The 27,779-nt window shown below is 48.5% G+C and overlaps 2 protein-coding genes across 2 annotated transcripts; both read left to right on the top strand.

The window, feature by feature from the left end:
* Positions 1–625: 625 nt before the first annotated feature.
* LOC135384429 (uncharacterized) lies at positions 626–4,468 on the top strand. The gene is made up of 2 exons (XM_064613631.1): positions 626–812; positions 1,425–4,468. The coding sequence occupies exons 1-2, from the start codon at positions 626–628 to the stop codon at positions 4,466–4,468; spliced, it is 3,231 nt and encodes a 1,076-aa protein (XP_064469701.1).
* A 14,721-nt stretch (positions 4,469–19,189) lies between these two features.
* On the top strand, positions 19,190–22,022 carry LOC135383250 (uncharacterized). Its single transcript, XM_064612790.1, has 2 exons — positions 19,190–19,430; positions 19,836–22,022. Exons 1-2 carry the CDS (start codon positions 19,220–19,222, stop codon positions 21,107–21,109), a joined length of 1,485 nt encoding a protein of 494 aa, XP_064468860.1. The 5' UTR covers positions 19,190–19,219; the 3' UTR covers positions 21,110–22,022.
* The last annotated feature ends 5,757 nt before the right edge of the window (positions 22,023–27,779 follow it).

Below are 27,779 nucleotides of genomic sequence, written 5' to 3'. Positions count from 1 at the left end.
ATGGAAAACACATACACGCACGCACGCGAATGCGACCAAATCTCTATGCAACAAATAACGTTCACGTATCTTGCAGAAAGAAGCCTCCACACGTTTTCTCGTTATCCTTCCGGAAAATAGCGTGATCTGGATATTTCGTGTTCCAATTGAAAATCCGTGGCATGATTGTCTTCAGAAAAAAAATTTTCACGTTCTCCACAGAAGCAAGAACGCGATTGCGGTGAAGAACATCAGGTATACACACGTCATCTTGGCACCTCATTAAAGGAGCAGTCTAAGACCGAGGAAAAAAAAAAAGTTTTTGATCGTGATGGAATGTCCGACCACTAAATAACGTTTTCGCGCAAGAAATATGAGCGTAGCAGAAAAATATCGCACGCAGCAGTCGATTGATTCTCACGAGTGCGGAGAGCTCTCTCCTACTCTTGTGGAAGACACGTGAGAAATGACGGGCACTGTAAAAACGACACCGTTGTTGCATGTTTGTATTTTAAGATGATTCCTCATGTAAAATTCTGTAGTGTATTTTATTTCACACGAGTAGTCTGATTTCTGTTTGCATATTGATACGGGCAGAACAGCGTGGCGATGGTCATGATTTAATGAACGGAATGATAATGGTACAATGGGAATGGCCGCGCGTGGTGGCATGGGCCCGCCGCACTCGTCGTCGTTACACTGCCCCCCTCCGAAGGCGCGACCCCCGGGCGCGGCACGTCAGCGTCAGCAGGGGGCTGTAGGGCAGGTGGAGAAGGTCAGAGACAACGCAGATGGCGGGAAGATGAGTGGACGATGTGATGAGAAAGGCAACGGTGCGGCGGACGATGGAGATGCATGATGGTGACGCACAAAGGGTGGACAGGTGGCCGGTGATGGGGCGCTGGTGAATTGGGCTTGGTGAACGCTGTGCTGCCTGTGCAGGGTCGGTACCGAGGGTATTCTCCACTGTGCGCTGCCGTCGTGGGCGTCGTTGGTCGTCTTCGGGGCTGGGGCATCTGCGGGGCGTCGTCTTCGAACGGATAATAACGTCGTAATGAACGGAATGATAATGGTACAATGGGAATGGCCGCACGTGGTGGCATGGGCCCGCCGCCCTCGTCGTCGTTACAATATTATCAAAACCACTGAGGCTAGGGAGCTACGAAAACAGACACCTGCGGAAGTATCCGTCTCTTCTCGTAGTTCTCTATATAAGCTCGGGTTTTAGCAATATGAATTATAACACCAGCTCGCTTGCTTTTTAGCAATTCTTCCATAGTGGTTTTTGTGTAACATCCGTATTGGTATACAACTTGTTTGTGGTTTACCGTGCTAGCAGAGCTTTAATTTCGAACAGAATATAATTGCATTTATGCCTTCCTATGTGGATGACCCGAAATTCCATGTAACGTTTTGCGGTTACGGTTATGTTATGTTGTGAAAAGAGGAAGACGTGACAAGGGGGGAAAAAGAAGAAGAGGAGATAAAAGAAACGAAGTGTTCGATAATTCTGAAGTCACGATCCGTGGCCAATCGCCCCGTGCTATGCGCCACTGCGGAGAAAGACGAAGAAGAAGAAGTAAATAAAGTTAGTAACCTGGCCCGCCTCCTGGAGGGCAGCTCTGAGCTCCCGCCCGTCAACCGTGCTATAAGTGCGGCTTCCTCGCTGACCCGCTCGATAGCGTCATCCACATTCCGCATCGACAAGCGATCGCCGTCAGGCTGTGCGCCATGGTGGAATGCTGATTGCTCAAGGGCCTACCGGCGCCGCAAGGCCGCTTGGAAACAGGTGCTCGCAAATACATGCTACGTGAATTGGAAAAATTACCAATTCCATAAAGCCGTGTTCAGGCGTACCATCTCTGCGGCAAAGCGGGCCTTTTTCACTGAACGAAACGCATTCCTCTCCGGCCCGAAGAACAGGAAAGCCCTACACAGGCACGTTTCCAATATCAGCAGGTCTCTCTCCTCAGGATTCCCCCCTGACTCTCTCGTCATGTCCGATGACGCGGCGAGGGCCCAGCTGGAAGATATCGCCAGGGGTCTGGCTCTCCGCTTCCAACGCTCTACTTCCTGCGCGCGGCAGCCTCCCGTGACGTCGTCGTCCGGCTTCGTTGCTGTTTCTGCAGAGGAACTTGACTCAGTGGTGCGCGCTCTCCCAAGCTCGGCTCCCGGCCCGGACGGCGTCTCAGGCAGAATGGTGAGGTCCCTGTGGGCTGCCCATCCAGAGGAGCTCCTGAACATTGCGAACGTCTCCATCGAACACTCGTGGATACCGGATGACTGGAAGGTGTCTAAGGTGGTTATAGTCAAGAAGATCGCCTCGAGGGGCTTGGCCATGGATAACATTCGCCCGATTGCCTTGACATCCGTCCTCTGCAAGACCATTGAGCGGATTCTGCACCGCCGGCTCTCTTCCTTCTTGGAAGCCTCTTCAGCGCTCAATGATAGCCAGATCGGCTTTCGCCCCCGTTGCTCAATCTGGATGGCGCACGCCAACCTGGAAAGCCAGATTTGCCTTGCGCGTGAGTGTGGGAAGATGTCTGCCCTGGTTACCTTGGATGTGGCGAAGGCCTACGATAGCGTGGAACACAACGTCCTCCTCCATCGTATGGCAGCTCTCAACATTCCCCCGTACATCGTTTCATGGGTTTGCGGCTTCCTCACTGGACGAGCATTCTTTTGCTCGGATGGACGCTTTGTCTCATCTTCGCATCCGCAGCAGAGGGGCGTCCCCCAGGGGTCCGTCCTTTCGCCACTGCTGTTTAACATTTTGATGAGTTCCCTACCTCTCGACCCGGGCATCCTCACTCTGACCTATGCGGACGATATTGCCTTCTTCTCCAGCTCTCTATCGCTGCATACGCTACGTGAGAAACTGCAAGAATATCTCCTCGCGCTGTCGCCCTGGATGCGTTCCGTCCACCTCACGTTGAACGTCCAGAAATCTGCAGTCCTGGTGTTCCCCCAGACCAACTGGACTGGAGGAGCTGTGACCATCATTCTGGATGTTGCCGGCCAGACCATTCGCCAGACCAACCTGCTGCGCTACCTAGGCGTCTGGTATGATCACATGCTCCACTGGGACCATCATGTGGAAGTCATAAGCCAGAAGGCTTCGAAAGCAATTGGCACAATCCTCCGCAGCGCCAGCGCCCGCTGTGGTATGCGCAGGAGCACCCTGCTCTTCCTGTACAAGTGCTACGTACGGCCAATTCTTGAGTTTGGGCGTGTCGTCTTCTCGCACCTCCCCGACTACCGTCTGAGCAGGCTATTCGCCGTAGAAAGGACAGCCCTCCGCCTGTGCATGGGCCTCCCCAAGTACACGGCCAACCAGGAGCTGTATGCCGAAGCCCGCATTCCCCCTCTGAAGACTCGGTTCCGCCTACTCACTGTGAACACCTTCCTCTCGCTCTGCCAGAGCCCATTAGCCTCCAGACAGAACCAGTCTCTCAGGGATCGGGCCCAGTGGATCGCCCGGAGGTGGCGAAAATCCAACACCCCGCAGCTCGTCTTTGTCGAATCCCTTCTAGCCTCGCTGAATACTTCTCTGACTGCCCCTCCTGCGCCCATCTGTCCGGTTTCGTCCATGGCCCCGCGAGTTGTCGACGCGTTCCAGCCCGGCGTTGCCTACGCTCCGTCTCCCCGGCTTGAAGCCCTCCTCTCGGCGCACATCAACCAGTTCCCATCTCACGTTGTTGTCGCGACAGATGCCTCGGTCTCGGCTCAGCTAGCGGGTGCCGGCGTCGTCTTCCCTCAGCTCGACTGTCATTGCCCCATCCGCCTCCCTGACTACACTCCCGTGTTCGAGAGCGAAGTCCTCGCCATGATACTGGCTCTCAGAATGGCGCCCCTTACATTTCCCAGGATCCTGCTTTTGTCCGACTCCCTGTCGGTCATCACTGCCCTAGCCAGCCCCCCCAGCGAGTGGCTCGAGCTCCTGCAGGCCCTGAGTCCTAGCCACATCACGGAGGTGGTCCTGACATGGATTCCTGGGCACTGTGGCCTATCTCCCAACGAGTTGGCGGACAACCTTGCAAAAATTTCCCTCTCCGGCCCTATCATTGACGTCCTTCCGCCCCTGCCCTCTATCACGCGGGCCAGGTATAGAAGGCTGCTGGAGCTGACCGCTCTCCGCTCACTGCCAGCCCGGTACGCCCATCTTTCCCACGCTTGGCAGGCTGACCGCTGCGTCTCCCGTCATGTAGAAGTCTTGCTGACTCGACTGCGCTGTCTAGCCCTTCCACTGAACTTTTACCTGCACCGCGCGGGTGTCAGCCGCTCTCCTGCGTCACTTGAGCACTTTCTCCTGCACTGCCCCCTCTACGACCGCTCCCGCCTTAGCTACCTTGGCCAGCCGCTGGCTAGACAAGGGGTTCCCCTCTCCCTGGACGCCATCCTGTCATTTGGAGCCTCCCACACCGAAAAATGGCGGTTTGAAATAGCGTCGAGAGCAGCCGCCTTTCTGACCATCTGCGGCCGCTTCTGAAACATCTTGTACCTCCCGCTTCCTCCCTCCCCTCTGCTATGGCTTCCTTCTACTAACATGTCACCGTGGGTCTCATGAGCCTCTAGAGATTACTGCGCACCAAACCCTGGCCAATCGCCCTGTGTGGCTGGTGGCCACTGTTCCTAGTGGTGGAAGAAGAAGAAGAACTACGTCGTGTGGTCGGAGCTCGCCCTTACTAGATACAACATATTTGGCGCAGTCAACCTATAATGAACCTACAACCTCCGCCACCGTTTCTGGCTGTACCTGGTAAGCCACTTATTCCCTGGCCGGAATGGCATCTACTGTTCGATACGTACTTGGAGGCCTCTGGAGGAACGCCTTTCGGAGACGCCAGGAAGACAGCCGTCCTGCTGAATTGCCTAGGGGTAGAAGGGCAGCGGATCTTCCTTCTCTACCCGAGGTGGTTCGCCAGTATGCTCTACCGGAAACTTCAACGTCTGAAGGCTCAACTTCGAGTCACAGTTCCTACGCCACAGCGGTAAGCAAGTAGACCAGCTACTTCACACCGACAGTTAACAAAACAGTCGAACGCTACAAATTTCGGCAAAGAAGCCAGCTTCCTGGTGAAAATATTGAAGAGTACGTAACAGCATTACGTGCTTTAGCGTCTACATGCAGATTCAACGATCTCACAGAAGAAATGATATGTGATCAACTAGTTGAGAAAGTTGCGGCAAAGCAAATTCGTGATCGCCTACTGTTGGAACCTGACCTTACGCTCAATACCGTTATCACTATAGCGTGTCAAGTAGAACAAGATATGCGGGAATCTCGCATCCTTTCAGCCACCTTGCCTGACCAGATTGAAGTAGCAGCGATTAGCAAGCAAAGACAAGTGAAGAAAGTTAAAAACGCTAAGCATACATGTTACAGATGTGGTTCTACTAATCATCTAGCGAATGATCCCCTATGTCCGGCAAAGGACAAACTCTGCAAAAAGTGCAACAAGAAGGGGCACTTCGCGTCCGTCTGCAAGAGCGCCCGTCCTACGAAAGAAGTTAAGAACATAGCGGAAGCACAAATTCTCACAACGGGTCCGACAGAGCCTATATACTGCGAGATTCGAGTGGAGGGCACTCCTATACGTCTCCTAGTTGACACGGGCTCGTCGGTATCCATCATTCCGAACTCATTATTTCAGGACAATTTCAAGCACATCGCATTACGCAACAGTTTCAGGAAACTCAATGACTATTCTCGAAAACCCATACCAGTACTGGGAGTCTTCACTGCGAAGGTTGCTTTTGGTGAAAGACAAACAGCAGGACACTTTCACGTTGTGAGACAAGGATCAGCAGTTCTGGGCCTCGATTTACTACAAGCGTTAGACATTTCTCTCGAAATTGCAACTCGAGAATGTCACCAAGTACAAGCTATGAATGCAGATACTGTACCTCAGTACGCTCTCAAATTTCCGGCCCTATTTTCAAGTAGACTGGGAATGGTAAAAGGGTTTGTGCACAAGATCAAAGTAAAGCCCTCAGTCACTCCCGTGCAACAGAAGCTTCGTCGTTTACCTATTGCAATTAGACACAAAGTGTCAACGGAATTACAAAGGCTAGAAGAAGCGGTTGTCATTGAAAGGATTGACGCCTCTGAATGGGTATCTCCGGTAGTGGTCGCTTGGCGCAAAACTGGAGATATTCGCCTATGTGTGGACCTTCGCCGTCCGAATGAAGCCGTCGTCATCGATTCCCGTCCACTCCCTCACCCGGAAGAAATTTTGCATCAACTTTCTGGAGCAAGGGTCTTCTCCAAGTTGGACCTATCCTCCGCTTATCACCAGCAAGAGAGTAGAAACCTCACAGCATTTATAACCCACGAAGGTTTGTTTCGCTATACACGTGTGTGCTTTGGTCTCACTTCAGCAGCTGCGGCCTTCCAGAAGATGATGATGTGCCTACTCAAGGACTGCGCAGGCACGCTGAACTATTTAGATGATGTTCTCGTTTTTGGGACAACACAGGAGCAGCATGACCGAAATCTGGACCAAGTATTGTCAAGACTGATGAGCTGCGGGCTAACGCTGAACCTGAAGAAGTGCGTATTCTCAGTACAGTCAATCAAGTTTCTGGGACATAGTCTCTGACAAGGCTATTCACCCAGACGAAGACACGATGCAGGCCATCATGGATGCACCCCACCCTACAAACGTGACAGCATTGAGGTCCTTCTTGGGTCTCGCTTCGAAGTTTGTGCCACATTTCGCAACACTCACTGAACCTTTACGATCCCTGCTTCGAAAAGATTCAACATTTGTCTGGTTAACAGAGCAGCAAGAATCGTTTGACAAGTTTAAGCACTTGATCAAGAACTGCACCACGTTAACTATATTTGACCCCAGACTTCCAACGGTTGTCACTACGGACGCTTCGGATTACGGTTTGGGAGCCGTACTCGAACAGGAACACCCGGATGGACTACACACTGCGGCATCAGCTTCGCGAACACTTTCCGAGACCGAAAGGAGGTACTCGGTTGGCGAAAAAGAAGCCCTAGCTTGCTTGTATGCATGCGAAAAGTGGCATACCCTACTTCTTGGAAGACTGTTTACACTCCGTACAGACCACCAAGCTCTAACCACTCTTCTATCGAGTCAGGGTTACGGTCGTCAACCGATGCCTATCGCCCGATGGGCTGCCCGTCTTCTACGATACGACTATCAAATCATCTACAGAAAAGGCAGCAAAAATGAGGTCTCTCGCCTACCCATAGCTCACAAGGATGGTCGGAACAACGAGGACAGCGACATGGTTATGATATGCACAATAGAGCAAGGTCTTCACCCCATTACATGGGAAGAGCTCAAGAAAGAAACAGCAGAAGACCAAGTTCTCTCTACTGTGTACAAGTTCGTAGGCTCAACGTGGCCGTCGTCAACCAAGAGTAATCCTTCACTGCATTGCTTCTTCAAAGTCGCAGAAAGTTTGTCTGTTATACAGGGAGTCGTCATGCGTGGTGACACAGTAGTCCCTCCGTCTGCGCTTAGACGACGTATTGTTGATATAGCTCACCAATCACACCCAGGAATCGTCCGTACCAAACAGAGGATCCGACAGGTGTATTGGTGGCCTAAAATGGACCTAGATGTCGAGAAGTACGTTAAAACGTGTCACACCTGTCTTCGGAACGACAAAACTGCAACTCCACATCCTGCTCCATTACAACCTGTACCTCTTCCTTCGGCTCCTTGGAAACAGCTTGCGGTAGACATTGTCGGACCGTTCGGGACTCTCCCATGGCAGAACAGGTTTGCAATTACAGCGGTGGACTATTACAGCAAATGGCCCGAAGTAGCCTTCGCCTCGGGGGTCACAACCGATGTCATCATCAACTTCCTTCTGACGTTTTCCAGCAGTGAAGGCTATCCGCAAGTTATTGTAACGGACCACGGTCCACAGTTCGAGTCACGTAACTTTAAATGCTTCTTAAGTGAACGAGGCATCATACACCGCCCCGGCGTCGGGAAAGTGGCGCCCCCATCGCCCGACGGGTGAAACCTGTCGCTATAGCCCGCTCTCACCCTTGGCTGGGTCACCGTGAGCGTTGAGACCCCCGCGTAGAACTGTGCGCGGCATTCCCGTGTCGGAGGAAAAGGGAGACCTGGTGGTTGAGTCAACGCTGAGGTTGTGTGGACCCCTTGGGGCCCCTCAGGGAAGACAACACACCCCTTTGGCCCCAGCCTCTCCTAGACGGGCGGCCCTGGAAGGTCCGTCCAGGGTCATTCAGTTCAGTTGCCACCCCGTTTTTTTTCAGCCTATTCTCCCCCTTTCTTTTCTCCCTCATCTACTTTCCTCTACTTTTTCTTTATTCTCCCGGTGGCGGCAAGGATCAACCTCGGGCAGTGTCTTCCATCCTTGAGACTTCACTGCACTTGGGTATAGTTATCGCCTAAGTACTGACGTGTCGAACACGTCCCCTTGGTTGGACTCGATGGTGGGTGGTACAATGCGGGTTCTGAATATTTCTTTACACTCTTATGGGTACCCAAAATCAAAACAAAAAACATGATCGGCCCCCGAAAAGGAGCCGCACCGAGGAGATATTGAAAATCGACTTAAAACACATAGAACGCTCCCCGACAGAGCTGCCCTTCCCGAGGTATCTAGTTGTTCATTCAACAAACGACGAAAACCCCTTGAGCAAAATATCGCCATTCTTGATTGCAAAGTCTATTGATGCTGCATTAGGAAAATCGTACTCAGCAAAAAAGCTGACCTCGGGTGATTTGCAAGTAAAAATCGAAACAAAAAGACAGAGTGATGTGCTATTTGCTATGAAAGACATTGCCGGAACGCCAGTATGTGTTACGCCCCACCGTCAGTTGAACACTGTAAAGGGCGTAATCTCAGAAGATGACCTCCTGACCAGTTCTGAAAGCGAAATCGTGGAAGGTCTGTCAACACAAGGAGTGGTTGCTGCGCAGCGAATAAAAATTCGCAGGTATGGCAATGAAATCTTGACCAAACATATCATATTGTCTTTTTGTCTTCATACTCTACCAACGACCATAAAAGCAGGATACATAGAATGTCGCGTTAGGCCATACATTCCAAACCCTCGTCGGTGTTTTAAATGTCAACGGTTCGGACATGGCTCGGAAACATGCCGAGGTGAGGCTACATGCCCGAAATGCGCGGGAAAAGATCACTCTTATGAAACTTGCAATAACGCAGTAAAGTGCATGAACTGTTCAGGGGACCACCCTGTATACTCGCGATCGTGCCCTCGGTGGCAAGAAGAGAAGCAGATCATTAAGCTGAAAACAGTCCAGAACATATCATACACAGCCGCAAAGGCTCAGTTCGACTTCGGGAGAACAGGTACTTACTCGGAGGCAGTGCTCAGGGGGATGGCACTGCCCTCGACGTCCGTTGGAAATCAGACCTCGACGGGGTCTGCGTCCCAACCTACCATCCCCCAAAACACAAGACGACCTGCACGGCCACCAAAGCTGGTGGCCGTTGCGTGCCAAACAGATTTCGGTAGTCTCGGGGGACTATCTCCGATAACTGTAGACGTTCCCTCCTCTGACGGTGGTAGCACAGTCACAGAGGGAATAAACCAGCAACCTATGGAGCTGTCGGATGCTGATGAGCGAGAGTCGCTTAAAGTGGCACGAGACGTGTCTAGCGTACCTCTCCGATCCGACGCTCCAAAAGGCAAGGGCTCTAAAGGCAGAGGCAGAGCAAAAACAGGTGAACCATCCATGTAGTTAAAAGGAGTGGCAACCTTTTTGTTGTAAAATTATACATTCAATTATGGTCATCTCATTTACACAATGGAATTGTCGAGGCATGCGGAGTAATCTGGAGGATATATATAAAATAACTGAAAAGAATAATACCGTTGCCATGTGTCTTCAGGAAACCTTCCTTAGTGGGCAGAGTAAAAACCCTTTCAAGTATTTTAACCTTTTTTCAAAAACTAGGATGAATTCAATGCGACCAGCAGGAGGGGTTGCAATACTGACAAAAAAAGGTTTTGCCAGCTGTGGAAATTCCTTTGGTGACAGATTTTGAAGCAGTAGCGGTGCAGATATGCGTGGACAGAGTTCTGACCCTCTGTTCATTATACATACCTCCAAACTTTGCCTTCGAACCTGAGGATTTGGAGCGCCTTGTGTCGCAGCTGCCACGTCCGTTTATAATACTGGGTGACCTCAATGCAAATAATCCTTTTTGGGGCAGCGACCGAGCTGATACGCGTGGCAAGATTATTGAAAGCATGATGCATAACCACTCCCTATGTGTCCTAAACTCTGGAACACCCACATACTATAACGTAACACACCGTAGTTCCTCTTGTCTAGATGTGTCGCTGTGCTCAGCGTCAGTGTACCAATATCTCGAGTGGTCAGTGGAGGATTATCCATATGGAAGTGACCATTTTCCAACCAACCTGAAATATATGTCTACCAATAGCTCACTCCCCAGACGACCACGACGATGGAAACTGTCCCAAGCAGATTGGGCAGCATTTCAGGATGCATGCAAACTAGAAACACTATCGTCCAACGACGTGTCAATCGACAAAGTAAACCAAAATATAGTAGCATCAATATTAAATGCTGCTGAGAAAAGCATCCCAAAGACGTCGACATCCTTGCCCAAGCAACCCAAACCATGGTGGACAGATGAATGCAAGATGTCATTTAGAGCGCAGAGGAAAGCTTGGGGAAAATTCCGTAGATGTCCCACGCAAGACAATCTAATAGATTTTAAGAGGAAGCGTGCGGCTGCAAGACGGATTCAACGACAGGCAAAAAGGAGATCTTGGCGCGAATTTCTCACGTCCGTTAACTGTAACACATCTTCCAAAGTGGTATGGGACAGACTAAAAAAGATACAGGGTGAATATCGAGGTTTCACGATACCCCTGATACATGTCAATGGGGCCCCCTGTAAAAGTCTTCAAGAACAGGCCAATGCCTTAGGAGAACATTTCGAGCACGTATCCAGCTCGGCACATTACAGCCCTAACTTTGTAAAATACAAAAATACTGAAGAACGGAAAAGAATTACTACTACATTGTCTGGTTATGAACCATACAACACAGACTACACCTGGGAAGAACTTCAGCAAGCTTTGCGTGCAGCTAAAAAAACGGCACCAGGACCAGACTTAATACATACTGAAATGATAAAACATCTCTCAGCTGAATCACAGAGATCACTATTAAACTTCTTTAATCGGGTGTGGAGAGAGGGAGAGCTCCCAGCAGGATGGAAGGAAGCTATCATTGTTCCTATTCTTAAACCAGGGAAAGAACGGTCATCAACCTAGCAGCTACAGACCAATTGCGCTGACCAGCTGTATCGCGAAGATCATGGAGTGAATGGGTAATAACCGTTTAACATACATACTAGAAAGCAAAGGTGTTCTCGACAAATATCAGTGTGGCTTTCGGAAATGCTGTTCTACAACAGACCACTTAATCCGCTTGGAAATGCAAATTCGGGAGGCGTTTTTACAGAAACAATACTGCATCTCTGTATTCTTTGACTTGAAAAGAGCTTATGACACTGTCTGGAAATATGGCATAATACGGGATCTCGAGCGGTACGGATTTCGTGGGCGCATAATCAAGTTCATACAAAGCTTTTTTGCGGGATCGGGTATTTCGAGTCCGATTAGGAGATGTTTACTCTCGTCACGTTATCCAAGAGAACGGAGTTCCGCAAGGGTGTATCCTTAGTGTCACCTTTTCATAATGAAGCTGAACTCTATATCTGAGGTCATTCCCCACAGCATTCCGTATTCATTATACGTGGATGATATCCAACTATCATATAGCTCGGTCAACCTTCGAATGGCACAGAGACAATTACAAGTCGCAATAAATAAACTTTGTGGTTGGGCGGACCAAAACGGCTTTCACTTTTCTGTTGAAAAAACCACATGTGTCGTTTTCTACCGAAAACGCGGGCTCTTTTCAAACCCCGAACTTAAGCTGAATGGGCATGACCTACCAGTTCGAAAGGAACACACATTCCTTGGGTTGATTTTTGATCAAAAGCTCACGTTTATTCCACATATTAAACACCTCAAACAGAAATGCAGCAAGGCCCTCAATCTCATGAAAGTATTATCTCATAAGTTATGGGGCGCCGACAGAGAAACTCTCATAAGAATATACGAGTGTACTGTACGATCCACTCTTGACTACGCAGCTGCTGTTTATGGGTCAGCTCGCACTAGTGCGTTGAAAATTCTCGATCCCATACAAAACGAGTCACTGCGCCTGGCAACAGGAGCATACCGCACTTCGCCAGTGGAAAGCCTGTGTGTGGAGACACGCATTTGCAGCCTAAGCAAAAGAAGGCTATTTCTCTCCTTCACATACGCAGCAAAAATAAGGTGCCAAACAAATAACTCTGCGTACAGCTGTATTACAGAGACCAGGCACAAACGACTCTTTGAAAACAAAGCCAGTGCAGTCCCACCAATAAGCATGAGTCTAGAACAGGAAGCCCACAGATTGAATTTCAGTGATTTTCAGAATCCGCTATTCAGTGTAGTGGATAGTTCACCACTGTGGGAGAAGAAAAAGGTTCAGTGTAATCTCATGCTGAGAAAGTTCGACAAGAAGGTGATTAACCCACTGATAATAAAACAAGAATTTCTGCAGATCAAAGAGAGGTTTGACAAACATGAGGAATTCTATACTGACGGCGCAAAAGGCATGTGTGGAGTTGCATGTGCTTTTGTTGGAAATACAATTAGGAAACGGCAAAAAGTAAATATGCATTCTAGTATCCTTACTGCGGAGTTATACGCAATAAAAATGGTTGTTGATCACATTTAAGAGCATGGAATCCAAAACTCAGTTATATACTCAGACTCGTTGAGCTCACTCCTGGCTATAGCATCTGATGAACAAAAAAACAATTATCTAGCGCGACACATCCAAAACGCGATATCCGCGCTTTCAACGACCGGACACACTGTCCAACTCATGTGGATCCCAAGCCATTGTGGGATAGAAGGAAATGAACTTGCAGATCTGAAGCTGCACGAGCACTGCATAGTGAACCAACTGAACGGATGATTTTGTTGCATGACTTCCGAACAGTAGTACGTAGGGTTATACATTCCGATTGGCAAGCTAGATGGAATGAACAGAGCGGAAACAAGCTCCATATGATAAAGCCTGAGCTCATAAACAGAAATTGCGGCATAAGCGCGGACCGCAGAGAAACAGTGGTCCACTGTAGACTGCGCATTGGTCATACGCACCTCACCCATGCACACTTGCTTATGGGAGAAGACCAACCCATTTGTGAGTTCTGCGGTGAGGTCGTCACAGTTCTTCACCTTCTGTTGGTATGTCCTGCATATCAGCAGCTTAGACGAAGACACTTCAAAAAGTTGTACGATTTGTGCATTCCGCTCCACTCGAGGGTACTTGTGGGAGATGAACCACTGGTCGCTTTTAATGTGGTGTTGGCTTTTTTGAAAGACATTAAGCTCCTGCAGTTTATTTAGCAACATAGGTTGCTGGAGCAGGGCTGTAAACCCTCGCCCGAGTGTGCCCCGAAGTCCACAAGGACAGTGGAATATAGGTGACTCCCTCGCCGGGGGCACCCTCGGAATCCCTCTGGGTAGAGGGTTCGGTGAGCCCCTCGCCAGATGTATCTCCGAAGTTTCATAATGAAACAGAGGAATATTGGTGACTCCTTCGCCTGGTGGTACATCAAAGCTCCGTGGCTTTTCGTTGCAAATGTTATATTCACAAACAACCATATACTTTATTAAACCACAGATCATCTTCTATGTACATTACACATCACCCCATACTAACTTTGCTGCGACCTGCCCACATGTTGGCACCATTCGGCCGGTAGCGAGCTGGGTTGTCCTTACCCAGTGTCACAATGATGTGAGCTCTGCAGCATGATGAGAACATACACTGTCTCAGATCTGACAATGGACATAGGAAATTCATAGTCTCTGATAATGCAAATACCTGACTGAACTGGACCTAATGTAGAGTAACTCAACAAAATTATACGGCGCAGCATGATCTTTGATATCCTTGCGCCAGTAAAGTCATATCAAATCAAAGCATCATGCACCGCAAATTGTCCGTGTATCATCCACAGTCGAACGGTCAAGTGGAAAGTTTTAACTGTTGCCTAAAAGATTATCTACATTCAGGAGTTTCTCGCAATCTATCGGAGCACCCCTCATGCGGCGACGAAAGTGTCACCAGCAGAATTGTTGCATGGCCGAAAGCTACGCACAAAATTAGACATCGTTGGGTTTCCTAACATGGACAATGAGTTCTCCGAAGAAGTCCAGAACTTACGTCGCAGGGTAGCAACCTACCAGGCTCGCGAGAAAAAGAATGCGGACCAGCGCAGGAACCCTAAAGAGCCCACTTTCCGTGTAGGGGACAGAATCAGAGTCAAACTACCATGGCATCGCCCGAAAGGACATTCATCTTACAGTGAGCCCTTAACTATAATGGCACCTGTCAACAGAAGTACATTTCGCACTAGCGATGGCCGCGCTTGGAACGCATGCAGGCTGTCTCCAGCGGCAACCTGAACTTAACTTTGGTTTGAAACATGAACTGTGGTTTGAACTTTTTCTCTGTGGAAGGGGAAATGTTATGTTGTGAAAAGAGGAAGACGTGACAAGGGGGGAAAAGAAGAGGAGGTAAAAGAAACGAAGTGTTCGATAATTCTGAAGTGAATAAAGTTAGTAACTACGTCGTGTGGTCGGAGCTCGCCCTTACTAGATACAACAGGTTAGTGTAGGGTTAGTTAACGTTAGCAATTTAATGAAGTTAACATGATAAACTTCTGTCACCAACTAAATTGTACTCCTAAAGCCTTGCGGACCTCAACAAGGAAAAGGGTCCTTGAAAAAAGCCCACCGAAATTCCCAAAGCTGTAAGGGGTGTCAAGGTGTGAGGCCCTATGTTGATACTGAGGTAACTCTAGGAGAGCTACGGTCTGGTCTGTGCTCTTGAGGCGGAGCCTTAAAAGAACCACAGCTACGTCTGGGGTTCTGAGGTTGAACCTCAGAATTACTTGAGGTTACCTCAAAAGACGGAAAGCGATGTCTGAGGTCCTGAGGCAGAACCTCAGAATTTCTTCGGGTAACCTTAGAGGACCCACAGCCGGGTTTGAGGTCCTGAGGTAGGGCCTCAGAATTTCTTGAGGTAACCTCAGGAAAAGCTCTGGCAGTTCTGAGGTAACCTCAAGACGTTTCCCCAATAGGGGTACAATGTTATAAGGTTTTTTTTTTTTTAATATACGCGATCGAACGCAACGTACTACCGAAGAAGAGACGACTGAGCCCAAAGAAGATCGGGATGCTAATGAAGGTTTAATTCTGCGCTCGCGGTTGTCGAGCGAACGATACCGATGAGAATGCAGAGGATGAAGACGATGCGTTACAGGTGTCCCCCCGCCGTCAGATGCGACGGAGGCGCGTCGATGGAGCTGGTCCCCAGGAAACGCGCTTGGGGTTAGGGGAAGGCGAAATGTCGACGGTCTGGAGGGCAAGGGGGGCAAGTTCTCCACGAAGGCCGGCTTGACGCGGTCGACCGAAACTGTGTCCTGGCGGCCGCCTACGTCAAGTACCAAGGTCTTCCCGGACCGGGAGATGACATGGTAGGGTCCTGTGTAGGGGGGTCTAGGGACTTGCGAGGGGTTGGAGCCCGGAGGAAAACGTGCGTGGCATCAGCGAGAGCAGCTGGAACGTAAGAGTTCCGGCCAGAAGGGAACCGTGGAGAAGCAGGCCTAAGGGTCTTGAAGACGTCACGGAGGAGCGAGACGTACTCAGAGTGGCTTGTGGCTTGCGGCTGGGTTTCAGAGGAGATGGGAGGTTGCTGGGTGACGAGGTCGGCCGGAAGGCGTAAGGGCGTGCCGAAAACGAGCTCGGCGGTGGAGCAGCCCAGGTCCGGCTCGAGGCATGCTCGTACGTGCAGCAAAATGAGTGGGAGAGCGCTGGGCACCGCTTCCGGCCATCTGGTGAAACGATCCACCATGGTGAGGATGTAGCAGTAACCCGATGAGTAAGGTAGAGGACCACAAGGTCGATATGGATGATCTGGAATCTGCGGTCCGGCGGAAGGAACTTGCCGGGCGGTGAGCGTGTGCCGGACGATACTCGTTCGTTGGCACGTGATATAGCGAGAGGTCCACACTTGGATGTCCTTGGCCATGCCCGGCCAGACGTAGCGGTCGCCGATCAGGCGTCTGGTTGCACGAATACCAGGATGGGAAACGTCATGAAGGGCGTGGAGGGTTTGGCGGCGGAGACTGGATGGAACGAACGGCCGATGAACGCCGGTTGACACGTCGCATATGATGGTGGAGGCGGTGTCGGGCAGAACGACCTCTTCCAACTGTAGCAATGTTTGCTTGGACGCCTGTGAGCCCCTGTTGCAGGAAGTACGCTCACGGCTGCACCCGTGTCGACGAGCAGCTTCAACTTGGAGTTCCAATCTGTTATGTAGAACAGGCGACTGGGTGCGTGGTTGAGGGTGTCGCCCGTCGCCCCTAGCGACGCCCCATGTCGTTTCCCGGCCATTGGCAAGGGGCGGTGCACTTGCGCGCCGAGGCACCGAAATTGTAATGATAGAAACAGTATGGGCAGCTCGTAGGTGGTGATGAAAGGCGGCGCGTGCGAGGGGAGGACGAGCGGGGACTGCGCGGTCGAGGGCTTCGGAAGCGAGGTCGAGGTTGACGTCCTGCAGGTTGTGGAAACGAAGACGGCTGCGAAACGCTGCATGCCAGGCGATCGTCAATAAGCTGTCGGAGTTCCTGAACTTCCGAACGAAGAAGGACAACTGGATCTGCAGGCGAAGGAGGCACAGGGTAGGAGGGTCGCTCGGTCGCTTGGGGAACGTGGCCAGAAGTGGAGGGCGGCACAACCTCAAAAGCAGGAGATGGGGTGGGAACGTGGGCAATTGTGCCTCGTGAAACCTCAATTACCCGGTCGGCGACTTCAGCGAGTGCCTCCGCGGAAGAGTCGGGAAGTGCCGCGAGTACCATTTGTGTCTGCTGAGGGAGCCGGCTCAGGAAAAGTTCTTTCAGGAGGGTTCGGTCGAAGGTTGGAAGCCGAGGGTTGAGGAGGCCGTGCATACGTCGGAGCAGCTGACTGGGTCTGCGATCGCAGAGTTCTTCGGCTGCTAGCAGCTGGCGCAAGCGCTCGCGCTCCGACGTCATGATTCTGTCCGTGACGGCCTTCCGAAGGTCGTCGTAGGCTTTGGGGGTGAGGGGTGCCGTCAGAATATCTGTGACTTCCACCGCGATTTTCGGAGGTAGGTTGCTGACTATGTAGTGAAACTTCGTAGCTTGATGGGTGATGCCAGCCAGCGCGAACTGACTATCGGCCATTTTGAACCATAGGTCAGGATGGGCGGTGAAGAATGAGGGAAGCCGAACAGCAACATGGGCGATGCTTGAGGAAGAGGGGACCATGGACGTTGCCGCTGTGGCCGCCGTGGCAGGGGTGGATGCTTGGGAACCGTCACCTGGGAACATTGCGGTGTCCAGCTTGCGACGTTCGGGTCACCAGTTGTGGTGTCAGGACCACTAAGAAGAGACGACTGAGCCCAAAGAAGGTCGGGATGAGAATGAAGGTTTAATTCCGCGCTCTCGCGGTTGTCGAGCGAAAGATATCGATGAGAATGCAGAGGATGAAGACGATGCGCTACAAGCACCACCCCGAACACGGCAGACTTCCAGCCGTGGTTCCAACGTAGAACCTAAACTGGAGCGCAATGCGTCGGAGGCACGCCTTGTTAGCTTGGTAGCAACACTGTGGGATCAACGTGAGTGCCAAGGCTTGAAGAGATCTCGTATAGTAGCCTATATTGGTGGTGGAGGTTCTCTGAAGTTTCTTTTTTTACCGATTGTGGTGTGCAAATTGTGAAAGTTTTACCCTCTGCAACTTTCTTCGTGGTGTAAAACACCACCGTGCACCGAATACTGCGCACTACGTCGTATACATGATCCACGTTAACCCATATGTGTCATGAGCGCCGCGAAAGTGCGAAGAAAGCGCTATCTAGAGCCAGGTGTTGACTGCGTTGTTCCGAAGCAAACAGCGTGGCACAGGAAAAATGTTCAAAAAGGGAACAACAGGAGACAGACTGAAGGACAGGGAGCGACCAGCGTTGGTTATCCATCCTCACATGCTTCGGGACACAATTTCCAATCTGTGAGAACTGCTAGACGTGCTACAACTGCGGTGGGTGATGTATTACTTGGGCACAATGGCACATCTGGCGACTCGGGATCTGACGGGGATGATTCTGATATCAATGCGAACACTGCTAGGCTTGCTTCAACTGCGGTGAGGGATATTCAATTTGGAACCGATGAGGCAAGCACACCCTGCGACTCGGGATCTGACGGAGATGATCTTGATATCGACGCGGAAGTTATTCAAGAAGTTGAAGGTCAAGGACAATCGGCTCTCGCAAACGACGAAATAATGAACGGGCCACGGGAGGATGAGGAAGAAGAAGAGGATGCACTCGAAGAAGAGGAGTCCAGCACTGACCGTGACATCCTGCTATTCTTAGAGCAGTACTCAAGGCTAACTTTACCCAATAGCACAACCACCATTGCCCAGGCAATTCTTCTGATCCTTGCATATACAGTTGCAGCAGGCTTATCGTGGACCCAAATTGACGGCCTCCTCAAGCTCCTCAATGCTCTTCTTGGCGATAATGTTTTACCGAACTCTAAGTACATGTTCAGAAAATTGTGGAGCCATGCAAAAGGTAATGTGCTTAAGTTTCACTATTTTTGCAAAGACTGTCAGAGCTATCTTGGGATGTCTGCCAAAGAAAGAGACAGTGAAGATCGAGAATGTTCCCACTGCAGAGCGAAGCACAGTATAAAAGAGATGCTACGAGATGGGAACTTTTTTATCATGTTCGATTTAAGAGCACAGTTGCAACTTCTAGTGAAGAAGTATCAACGACTGCTCCTGGAGAACCAGGAACGGATACATGCTGCCACATCCGCTGTCTATACCGATCTGACTAGTGGTGCCTTGTACAAGAGAGTGCGTCAGGAGCTAGGATGTAAAGCAAATGACCTTACCATTACATTTTCAACGGATGGTTCTCCTGTCTTTAAGTCAACTACGTCGTCTCTAATGCCCATCCATATGATACTCAACGAGCTGCCCACTATACTTAGATGGCAGAATGTTACTCTTGCTGGACTGTGGTTTTCTCGAAAACATCCCAACATGTTCCTCTTCTTGAAAGCCTTCGCCGATGCATTTAACGAAATTGGGACACTCTCGTGGGTGAACAGTGCAGGAGAGAAAATCGCATCAAGAGTTCATGTGGTCTGTGCTGTCGTCGACTCCCCTGCAAGGGCAGCATTGCTTAATATGAAGCAGTTTAATGGCTTTCATGGTTGCCCATGGTGCTATCACCCCGGTGTCCATCTGCAAGGTATGTGCTATTTGTCACCTTTGGTGTGGGCTTCGTAGTACAAAGTAAGATACCATTAACGGTGTAATTATTTGTAAAGGACGTGCTAGCATGATATAGTGCTACTAAGATTGCTTGCCAGATAACAAAATACAAGTTCAAGACGATGAAATTATCACTGAACACATGGAAATTATGCAAAATTATCAACGTTGCAACGGATTGAAGTCGTAACGAGCAGAAGTACGTTTGGCCATACAAGTATGAGTGGCAGTGCGATTGGATTCTGCAACTCTTATGAGCTCTGATGAGCATTATATACTGTTAATGCACTGATGATTAGTTTCTATATAACAGTATGCATGCAAATAAAATATTTAGCAAATTTTGTACATCTTTTACTAAAAAATATGTATTACTTATCAGGAAGCCTGCGGTACCCCTACAGAGAGCACGTGCAGCAACGAACACATGTGGAAATAGTTCGGGACATGAAGAAAGCAACACGCACAGGCCAAGTCGTCAATGGAATCAAGGGGCTTAGCCCTTTGCTTTATCTTCGCAGTTTTGATGTCGCATGGGGTGCCTGTCCGGATTATATGCACTGCGTGCTTGAAGGAGTTGTCAAACAAGTGACAGAAATATGGCTAAGTCATTCAGAAGCAGAAGCATATATTGGTCGATATGTGGATGAGGTTAATGCACGACTATGCAGGATCCGGCCTCCCATTTCATTTTCTCGTCTTCCGAGGGCACTGAATGACCGTGCCTTGTGGAAGGCGACTGAGTGGAAGTTCTGGCTGCTCTACTATTGTCTTCCGTGTGTTCAGGGTATCCTACCATTACGTTATCTGCTTCACTTTTCAAAGTTGTGTCATGCCGTGTTTCTCCTTATTAAACAGACCATCACTGAAGATGAAGTTGATGAGGCTGAGCACGTTCTCCGTGACTTTTGTGTCAAAATGCCTCTGCTTTATGGTGAGGGACAGTGCACATCCAATGTGCACCTATTACTTCACTTACCGCAAGCAGTGCGAAACCTGGGCCCATTGTGGAGTACGTCAATGTTCCCCTTTGAGGGAGCCAATGGAGATCTTGTGAAGAAGGTGACAGCATCTAACGGCGTGCCTCTTCAAGTAACGGAAAGATGCCTCATGGACCAAAAAGTTGACATAATAAATGAAAGTGTTGAACTTCCGGAAGCATGGACACCACTGTATGAGCAGTACAGGGGTACAAGAAGGAAATCTTCTGTTTGTCGTGTCCTTGGGTCACAACAATTGCCAGGCAATGTGACAAGTGCAATTCAGCAAGCGTTCTTGAGGGATATCGGCAACGTGGGAAGTCTACAGCGGTTTCTCCGGGCACAGATCAACAGCTGTACAATTCATTATGTGGAACATTTCAGGCCACAAAAGACGTGTTCGCAGTTCATAAAGGTCGACAATGGTGGCTACTATGAAGTTCAGCGGGTCTACAAGCAACTAGCGACAGATGATATCTATTTGGTTTGCAAGCAGGCCATTGTTGAACAAAGTAGTTTTGGTGAAGTTCGTCACATTGTTACTTGCGTGCTCCCACCGGCGGAAGAAGCACTTTACGTTTTTTGTGCCAATCGTTTTGACAGTGTCTGCGTCTTTCTGGATGTGGGGGATGTCAACTATTTATGCGAAATACCAAACAGTTTTGAGAGATATTAATTCTTACGTATTTCTCACTTGCATAGGCAGCTGAACCCATGGACAGGGGGAAGCAAGGGAAAGAAACGCATCTTGAATGATATTCCCAGTGCACCATACATACATACTCATGCGTGATTTCAACATAAGCCTACAGCATTTCTACCCACGTATGCTGCTATGAAAAAGCACAGAGGGCCATCCAAAAAAATTCAGATTAAGATGTCTGCCGAAAGTGTGTTTGATTATACCGAATAGCGCAAAACTTTTGATGTGTGCAATTTGTTCCCCAGAAAAAAAAAAAATCTCGCATAAACATGGGTTTCCATGTTCACCCGTAACTCTCCACTCCAGCTACAACAAGGATTAGGAGGTATGATGCCACGTCACAGATGGCATAATAAGGGGAACTCTTTCTGGTTCGCCAGTCAGTGGAGGTCAGCGCCTTGTTCCTTTGCCACCGTAAACCAGTTTTGCCAGTTCTCCCGGAGACAAAGTACAGACAAGGTACACACACAGTAAAACATATCGAAATGCAGGACATTGCATGTCACTGAAGTATGCGTACTGTTGTGTGCATGATTTCTCCGTGCAAAGACAGACCTTCAATCCAAGTTGAAAAATCATGTGGGTGTCTGATTACATTGGAGAGCGCTTACCATAAAATCCTCATGTTACCTCTTTGTCAATGCACACAGGACCTTGCTTTGAACCTCAGCCTCAGGATTTTTTAATTGCCACTTTAAGATGAACACATTTTCCCTATTGTACCTCTGAACTGCGTGCTTTGACTGCATCGAAGGCTATAGGGAGTTGTACTATGTCCAGACAGATATTGCACACTTTGCACATGTGCATATTGTATGTAATATTTGAATTTCATTCGCTAGCTTTGTACGTTACTGTCAGTCTGTTGGATGGGAATGATTCAGAGTTGAATATAAGTACATTTGCTTTAAACGTGAAGAAGGGTTTTCTATGAACTGCCTGATTATGTTGCTTTTTAAATATGCTCAGTGAATATGTACAGTGCTACTGATGCCTATAATTATATGCAAGCTGAATACTGCTATGTGTAATAGAAATGGCCAAAATGAAGTAAAAATAGTTGTCCTGACATGGTCGTATCTCAAGTCTATTCATCTCTTTCAGACAATGGTCATGATTATTATGTACTTGTGAACAAGCCTGTGAACATCACCAGAAAATGCAGATGCATCTTTTGCATATCATATGTGCAAGTAGTATATGCCTAAACGATGAAAAGTAACCTGAATGACCATGCAGAATTTTTACTGCGTGCTGCCATTCCTGCTTTAAATGTCATGCCTTATAGCGCGCCATCCAAGCTGCTGAACTAGGCTTTCCTGCAAGATGCATGTTGGGATTGGTGTCATCCATCCAACAAATTTTATGACAGAACTTTGGTGATATTTAAAGCAGATGCCACAAACCATACGCCTTCATTAGCTCCACCAAAGTTACATTTTGGAAGTACACTAAAGGTCTGATTATCCACCAGTCATTGTAAAGCATCTTGTCAGTCCGCAGTACTGCTCTGGTGGTACACCAGAGCCCACTGCAGCTGTTCTCATGGTTCACCAGACCGGACCAGAGCTCTTCTGGTGGCCCACCAGACCACACCAGAGCTGTTCTGGTGGTCCACCAGATGCCACCGAATGTGTTCTGGTGGCCCACCAGATGCTACCAAATGTGTTCTGGTGGACCACCAGACCCAATCAGAGCTGCCTTGGTGGGACACCAGGTACCACCAGAAAAACTTGGTGGTCCACCAGGTGCCACCAGAATATTTTGGTGGGCCACCAGGCTCCATCAGGATAATTTTCGCTAGGGGTTGACCGAGTTACGCCCAGTGCACCCTTTGAAACTGGACTTCGCCGGACCATTGATGGTGCGGGATGGCAGGGAACTTGTGAAGACGTATATTGCGTTGTTCACGTGCGCGGTAACGCGGGCAGTGCATTTGGAATTGGTCTCCGACCTCACCGCCAGATCGTTTCTCATGGCATTCCGGCGATTCGCAGCACGTAGAGGACTGCCAAAGACTGTGTACTCGGATAACGCGCTGACCTTCAAAAAAGCGTCGAGGGATATTGGAGAGCTACACAAGAACATCTCACGTCGTGACGTACAAGATTTCGTCTCCGCCCACCGTGTCAAATGGAAATTTATAGTTGAGAAAGCAGCATGGTGGGGCGGCTGGTGGGAACGTCTCGTACGCACAATAAAGGATTCCCTACGAAGAGTTCTAGGAAGACAGTTCTTGACGTTCGAGGAACTGATGACCGTACTCCACGATGCTGAAGCCTGTATAAATTCGCGTCCATTGACTTACTTGCACGCATCACCGGATGAACCGGCGGCACTGACGCCGGCCCATCTACTAATAGGACGACGGCTGACGGCTGTTCCAAGCAGCCAGGATAAAGGACCGCAAACATCAACGCCAGCAGACCTGACTCGCCGCTGGCAGCACCGTCAAAGATCCTACTTCATGACGATATGACGGGACGCCACCTCTGGAAGACCGTACGAATTTTGACTTTTCACACTGGCCGTTACAATAAAATTCGGTCCTGCACTATCAAGCTTCCGTCAGGCAACGAGACGAGGCGTCCGGTAGAGCTGTTATATCCTCTCGAGCCACCGAGGGAATGAGCTACCACTCATTCGGCGGGGGAGGATGTGTAAAATTGTACGAAAACAAGCAAGAAGACGACGAAGGACTGAGAGCACGGGGCCGCGTGCTTTGTTTTGTTGGGGCTTTATATTTTATTATTCTCGCATTCACCTTTAACGTGTCAAGACGCGGCATTAAAATCAAGGATTCTTGGTACCTGTCTGGTCTCATCTCAGCATCTCGATGGGCTTCGGTGGGCATAATCGACAACCTCCCTACATCGTAACGAACTGATCAGGATTTTCTTCAAACGAAACAGGGGTCTCGTGGCATCACCCGTTGACCGAAGTGCACCGTCACATGCAAATGATCAAAGCCAATGCGTACCCAAGCAGAACTATGCTGTTATTGGCAAGCATAGTACCTTACACACAAGTTTTCCATGAATCGAAATTGAAATGCTATGTCTCTAAATCAAGACACAACCTTTAATTAAAGAAGCTATTCTTAATCAATACGATTACAATCAAAATTACGACTTTTATCATAACAAGTCTGACAATCCTGTATGTGAACACCCTCATTGCAACACTGACAATTTTCACAGGGGTGCCGCTACGTATCATCCATCGGTCCAACACAAGCGAATATTATCCAAGTGGGATTTTAATTTCAACCCCAGCGAGTCATCACACAGAAATTGTACATTAAAGAATCGACCCCCAATGCATGCACGACTGTAGGAATAAAACTATGTTATTATTTGGAATCACCATATCTTATACACAAGTTTTCGATTAATCAGGATTAAAACACTACCCCTCTTTACCAAAGGACATAACTATTAGGGTGGACCCATGCGGTCTAGTTAAGGTTCGCTTCCGGAGAGAGTTGGCTGCACCGTCGCAAAATTATTTTCTTCGCTTTGCTTGCGTCCCACACTTTAAAAGTATATGTAATCGGCACCAGCGTGTAGAACATAGTGTTGGGCATAGCGGCGCTACTAGTAGCGCCGCTACTTTTTCCAGTAGTGGAATAGCGATGACGCTACATTTTAGACTAGTAATGCGAAAAGTATTTCCGCTACAAAAATGGGTAGCGGTGTACTCATTCTCCGCTGCTTTTCATAGAATGAAAGACGTGGACCTCAGAGAAGCACAGACGAGGTAACGGCGAAGCGAATTTTTTTCTTCTTGTTCCATGTAGTTGTAATCAGGCAGATTGATGTGACTATCTTGCTCAATTTGAACTTTCATATGCTAAGCGCAATCGAATACTTAAGATTGTAATTTTTGTTATCCTGTGTATTTTTTAAACTTTTTTAGCTCTTATTTACGAAACACACACAGGTATGTATAACATACTGCATAATATGGGCTACGAAGTTATAGTTTTCGTCATGCAAACAGCGGGAAAAACTAAGGTGAGTGTGTTGATAGCACATTTACAACTGTGTTTTAGGACTTTATTGCTCGGAGCAGATAAACAAGGCGTCATGTGTTTTGGGACAGAAATACGAAAATATATCGGGATTTCGGAAACGAAACGGGATATCTCTATACGCTGTGTTCTCGTGGACGCCATATTGAAAGTGCAGCGCCGTCTAGCCCGGGGAGCACGCCGAAAACTTTCCTACCCAACCCAGAGAGGAGAAAAGCAGTGCACACTGGCCGTGTGCTTCCTCCCTGTTAACGCTTTTCCTCCTCGCTGTTTGTGTTGACTGCAAAAGCAATGCATGTGAGGCTGGCTGGAAAATGGTGTACACAGTGATTGCACTTGTGCCGCGCAGGTGAAGCGTTCCTGGCAAGATAGAATTACCTACCTTAGCTTATACAGTCTGCCGAACGCGACGTAATTATTTTCTCACATTAAGAAAATTACACTGTAGGTATTTGAGTCACACAAAACGGATAAATAATAATATTATTCGGGAGTCAGTGTGTGCCAGCATGTTCTTTAATGCTCTTTGAACACGTGCTTGCTGGCGCAGGCGACTTGTTTACAGCGTTTGACATGTTTAAGGTATATTAAGTAAAAGTTACATTACATTACAGAGGTAATGTCACATGGGTAGAATCTTTCTGAAAACTCCCGGAAAAAGCGTATTGAACGTTATTTTTCGTATATTCAAACGCTTTGTAAGAGAAGCCGTGGTGTGGCTGGAAGAATGGAAACCGGGGTAGGCAACAGCAGTAACCCATAATTACTGACAGACTCAAGCTTTAGTGCAGTATGCCAACAACAGGTTGTCTATCCTTCTTGGTGTCGTTGGTCGTGTCAAGACAAGAGGAAACACTATGCCATTCGTTTGATCTTTTTACCACCTGTGGTAGCCACTTATTGATGACTCGATGAGTGGTCACTTCGATGGCAGTTGCGCCACTTGATCACAGGTAAAACACCTTAATCCGTCCAAAGTAAGCAGATGGAAAAGTTTTAGCTTGAGATTCGCGGGTATCTCGATAAAAATTATGTCATTCACTCTTAACTCCGTACCCTTTAGTAAAGGGTAAAAAATCGAAATATTTTACCCTCTATTTCAGAAGCTACCAGGTACCCTCTGAGCGACCCCTTTTATAAAAGTTACAAGGAAACCCACTAATTAGAGGTTACGGCCTTCAATCCAGCACCTGCCCGTAAAGGTTACGCCAACGTGCGGCTTTTTATACAGGATGTTCATTTTTATTTGCAACAGAGTAGCGCTCATTTGGCAGGTGGGGTATGTGAATTTTTGCTAATTAGTCGATCCGTAGTTACAAACACATGCGTCAGGAAATGTCGGAAATGTTTGTAACTACGGATGGGTTAATTTGCGAAAATCAACATAACCCATCTGTCAAATGAGCGCTGGTGTGATGCGAATAAAAACAAACACCCTGTGCGTGGGATATCGACAGACATTTACAGAACACACCAAGGTACCAAAATGAACCAGCAGAAGAGGAGATCTTGAACATATGTATATTACAAAAACAGAAGTCTGTCGAGAGGTGACACATTGTGCACAAGTGCGATTCTGATGTGAGGAGAAACCATGGTCGCTTTACCATGTATGTGGAAAAAAGTGCGAGGAAGCTAGCGAGTCAAAACAACTGACCTATGTTTGCTAAGCTGAACACACCCAACGAAATGGAGAATTGCAGCAGAAAAAAATTTATTCCACATTCGTGTTGCAGAGGCGAGCGCAAATGGCAATACAGTATTACATAAAACGCACACAACCTTGAGGAATATGAGTGTACAGTAACGCAGGAGACACTACATTACCGCGTTATCAGCGTTGGAGGCGCTCTGGGACGAGTTTGTGAGGTACTGCATTGCGCTGGTGACGGTATGTGAACCTGCATGTGGGATCCTGGGAACAAAAGTTTGGGCAATGAGAGTAACATTTACGGAACCATTCAAATCCGTACAAAGCACAAGGTACAAAGCAGCATAAATGCGGGAAGGCGTTCACTCCGCGATTGAGTCTTAGAATATCGTAAGAATACAACAAGTAGGAAGCTGCGAATTATATATCTCGATGCATATATCCGCAGCTCGCAAAATGCACGCCGGTGTATTGACTTGGCGACCAAGTAAGAGCAGAAAAGTAGCAAGCGTAAGTGGCGTTCATATGCAGGGCCGCAAAACGCTTGCCATAATCACAACAAACATGCGCTAAGAGCTCTTGCTATCAAAATAACGCACGTACCTAGTACAAAATGTACACTTACCCAGTGTATGAAGTGTGTGAATTAGGGCTGCGGTGGTGACGTTCGTTTTCGGCTATATATTCTTTGCAATCTTCGCACTCACTACACTTTCCCCTCAGGACACCGAAAATATACTTGTTTGCTAGCGACATCTAGCTTTTCCGGTGTTCCTGACGATACTATGATAAACGCGAGGAAAACCACTGATTAAAACAGATTACACTTGTTAACGGACGGACGACGAGCGTTAAGCGTTTCAAGGAAACCGCTCTCAGTGTGGATAGACCTAGACCACACTCTTAGAAATAGGCCTTCTATCGTGCCGTCAAGAGCTGCCGTGTCTTCTAGATTCACG

This window comes from Ornithodoros turicata, chromosome 2, assembly GCF_037126465.1.
Source record: "Ornithodoros turicata isolate Travis chromosome 2, ASM3712646v1, whole genome shotgun sequence".
NCBI lineage: Eukaryota > Metazoa > Arthropoda > Arachnida > Ixodida > Argasidae > Ornithodoros > Ornithodoros turicata.
This window is presented reverse-complemented; position numbering and strand designations above follow the sequence as displayed.

Coding starts and splice junctions, on each gene's coding strand:
- LOC135384429 (XM_064613631.1), top strand. CDS start 626: ATGGGAATGGCCGCGCGTGGTGGCATGGGCCCGCCGCACTCGTCGTCG. Junction 813..1,424: donor ATGTGATGAGAAAGGCAACG/GTGCGGCGGACG, acceptor TGTTGTGAAAAG/AGGAAGACGTGACAAGGGGG.
- LOC135383250 (XM_064612790.1), top strand. CDS start 19,220: ATGTTCCTCTTCTTGAAAGCCTTCGCCGATGCATTTAACGAAATTGGG. Junction 19,431..19,835: donor CCCCGGTGTCCATCTGCAAG/GTATGTGCTATT, acceptor ATTACTTATCAG/GAAGCCTGCGGTACCCCTAC.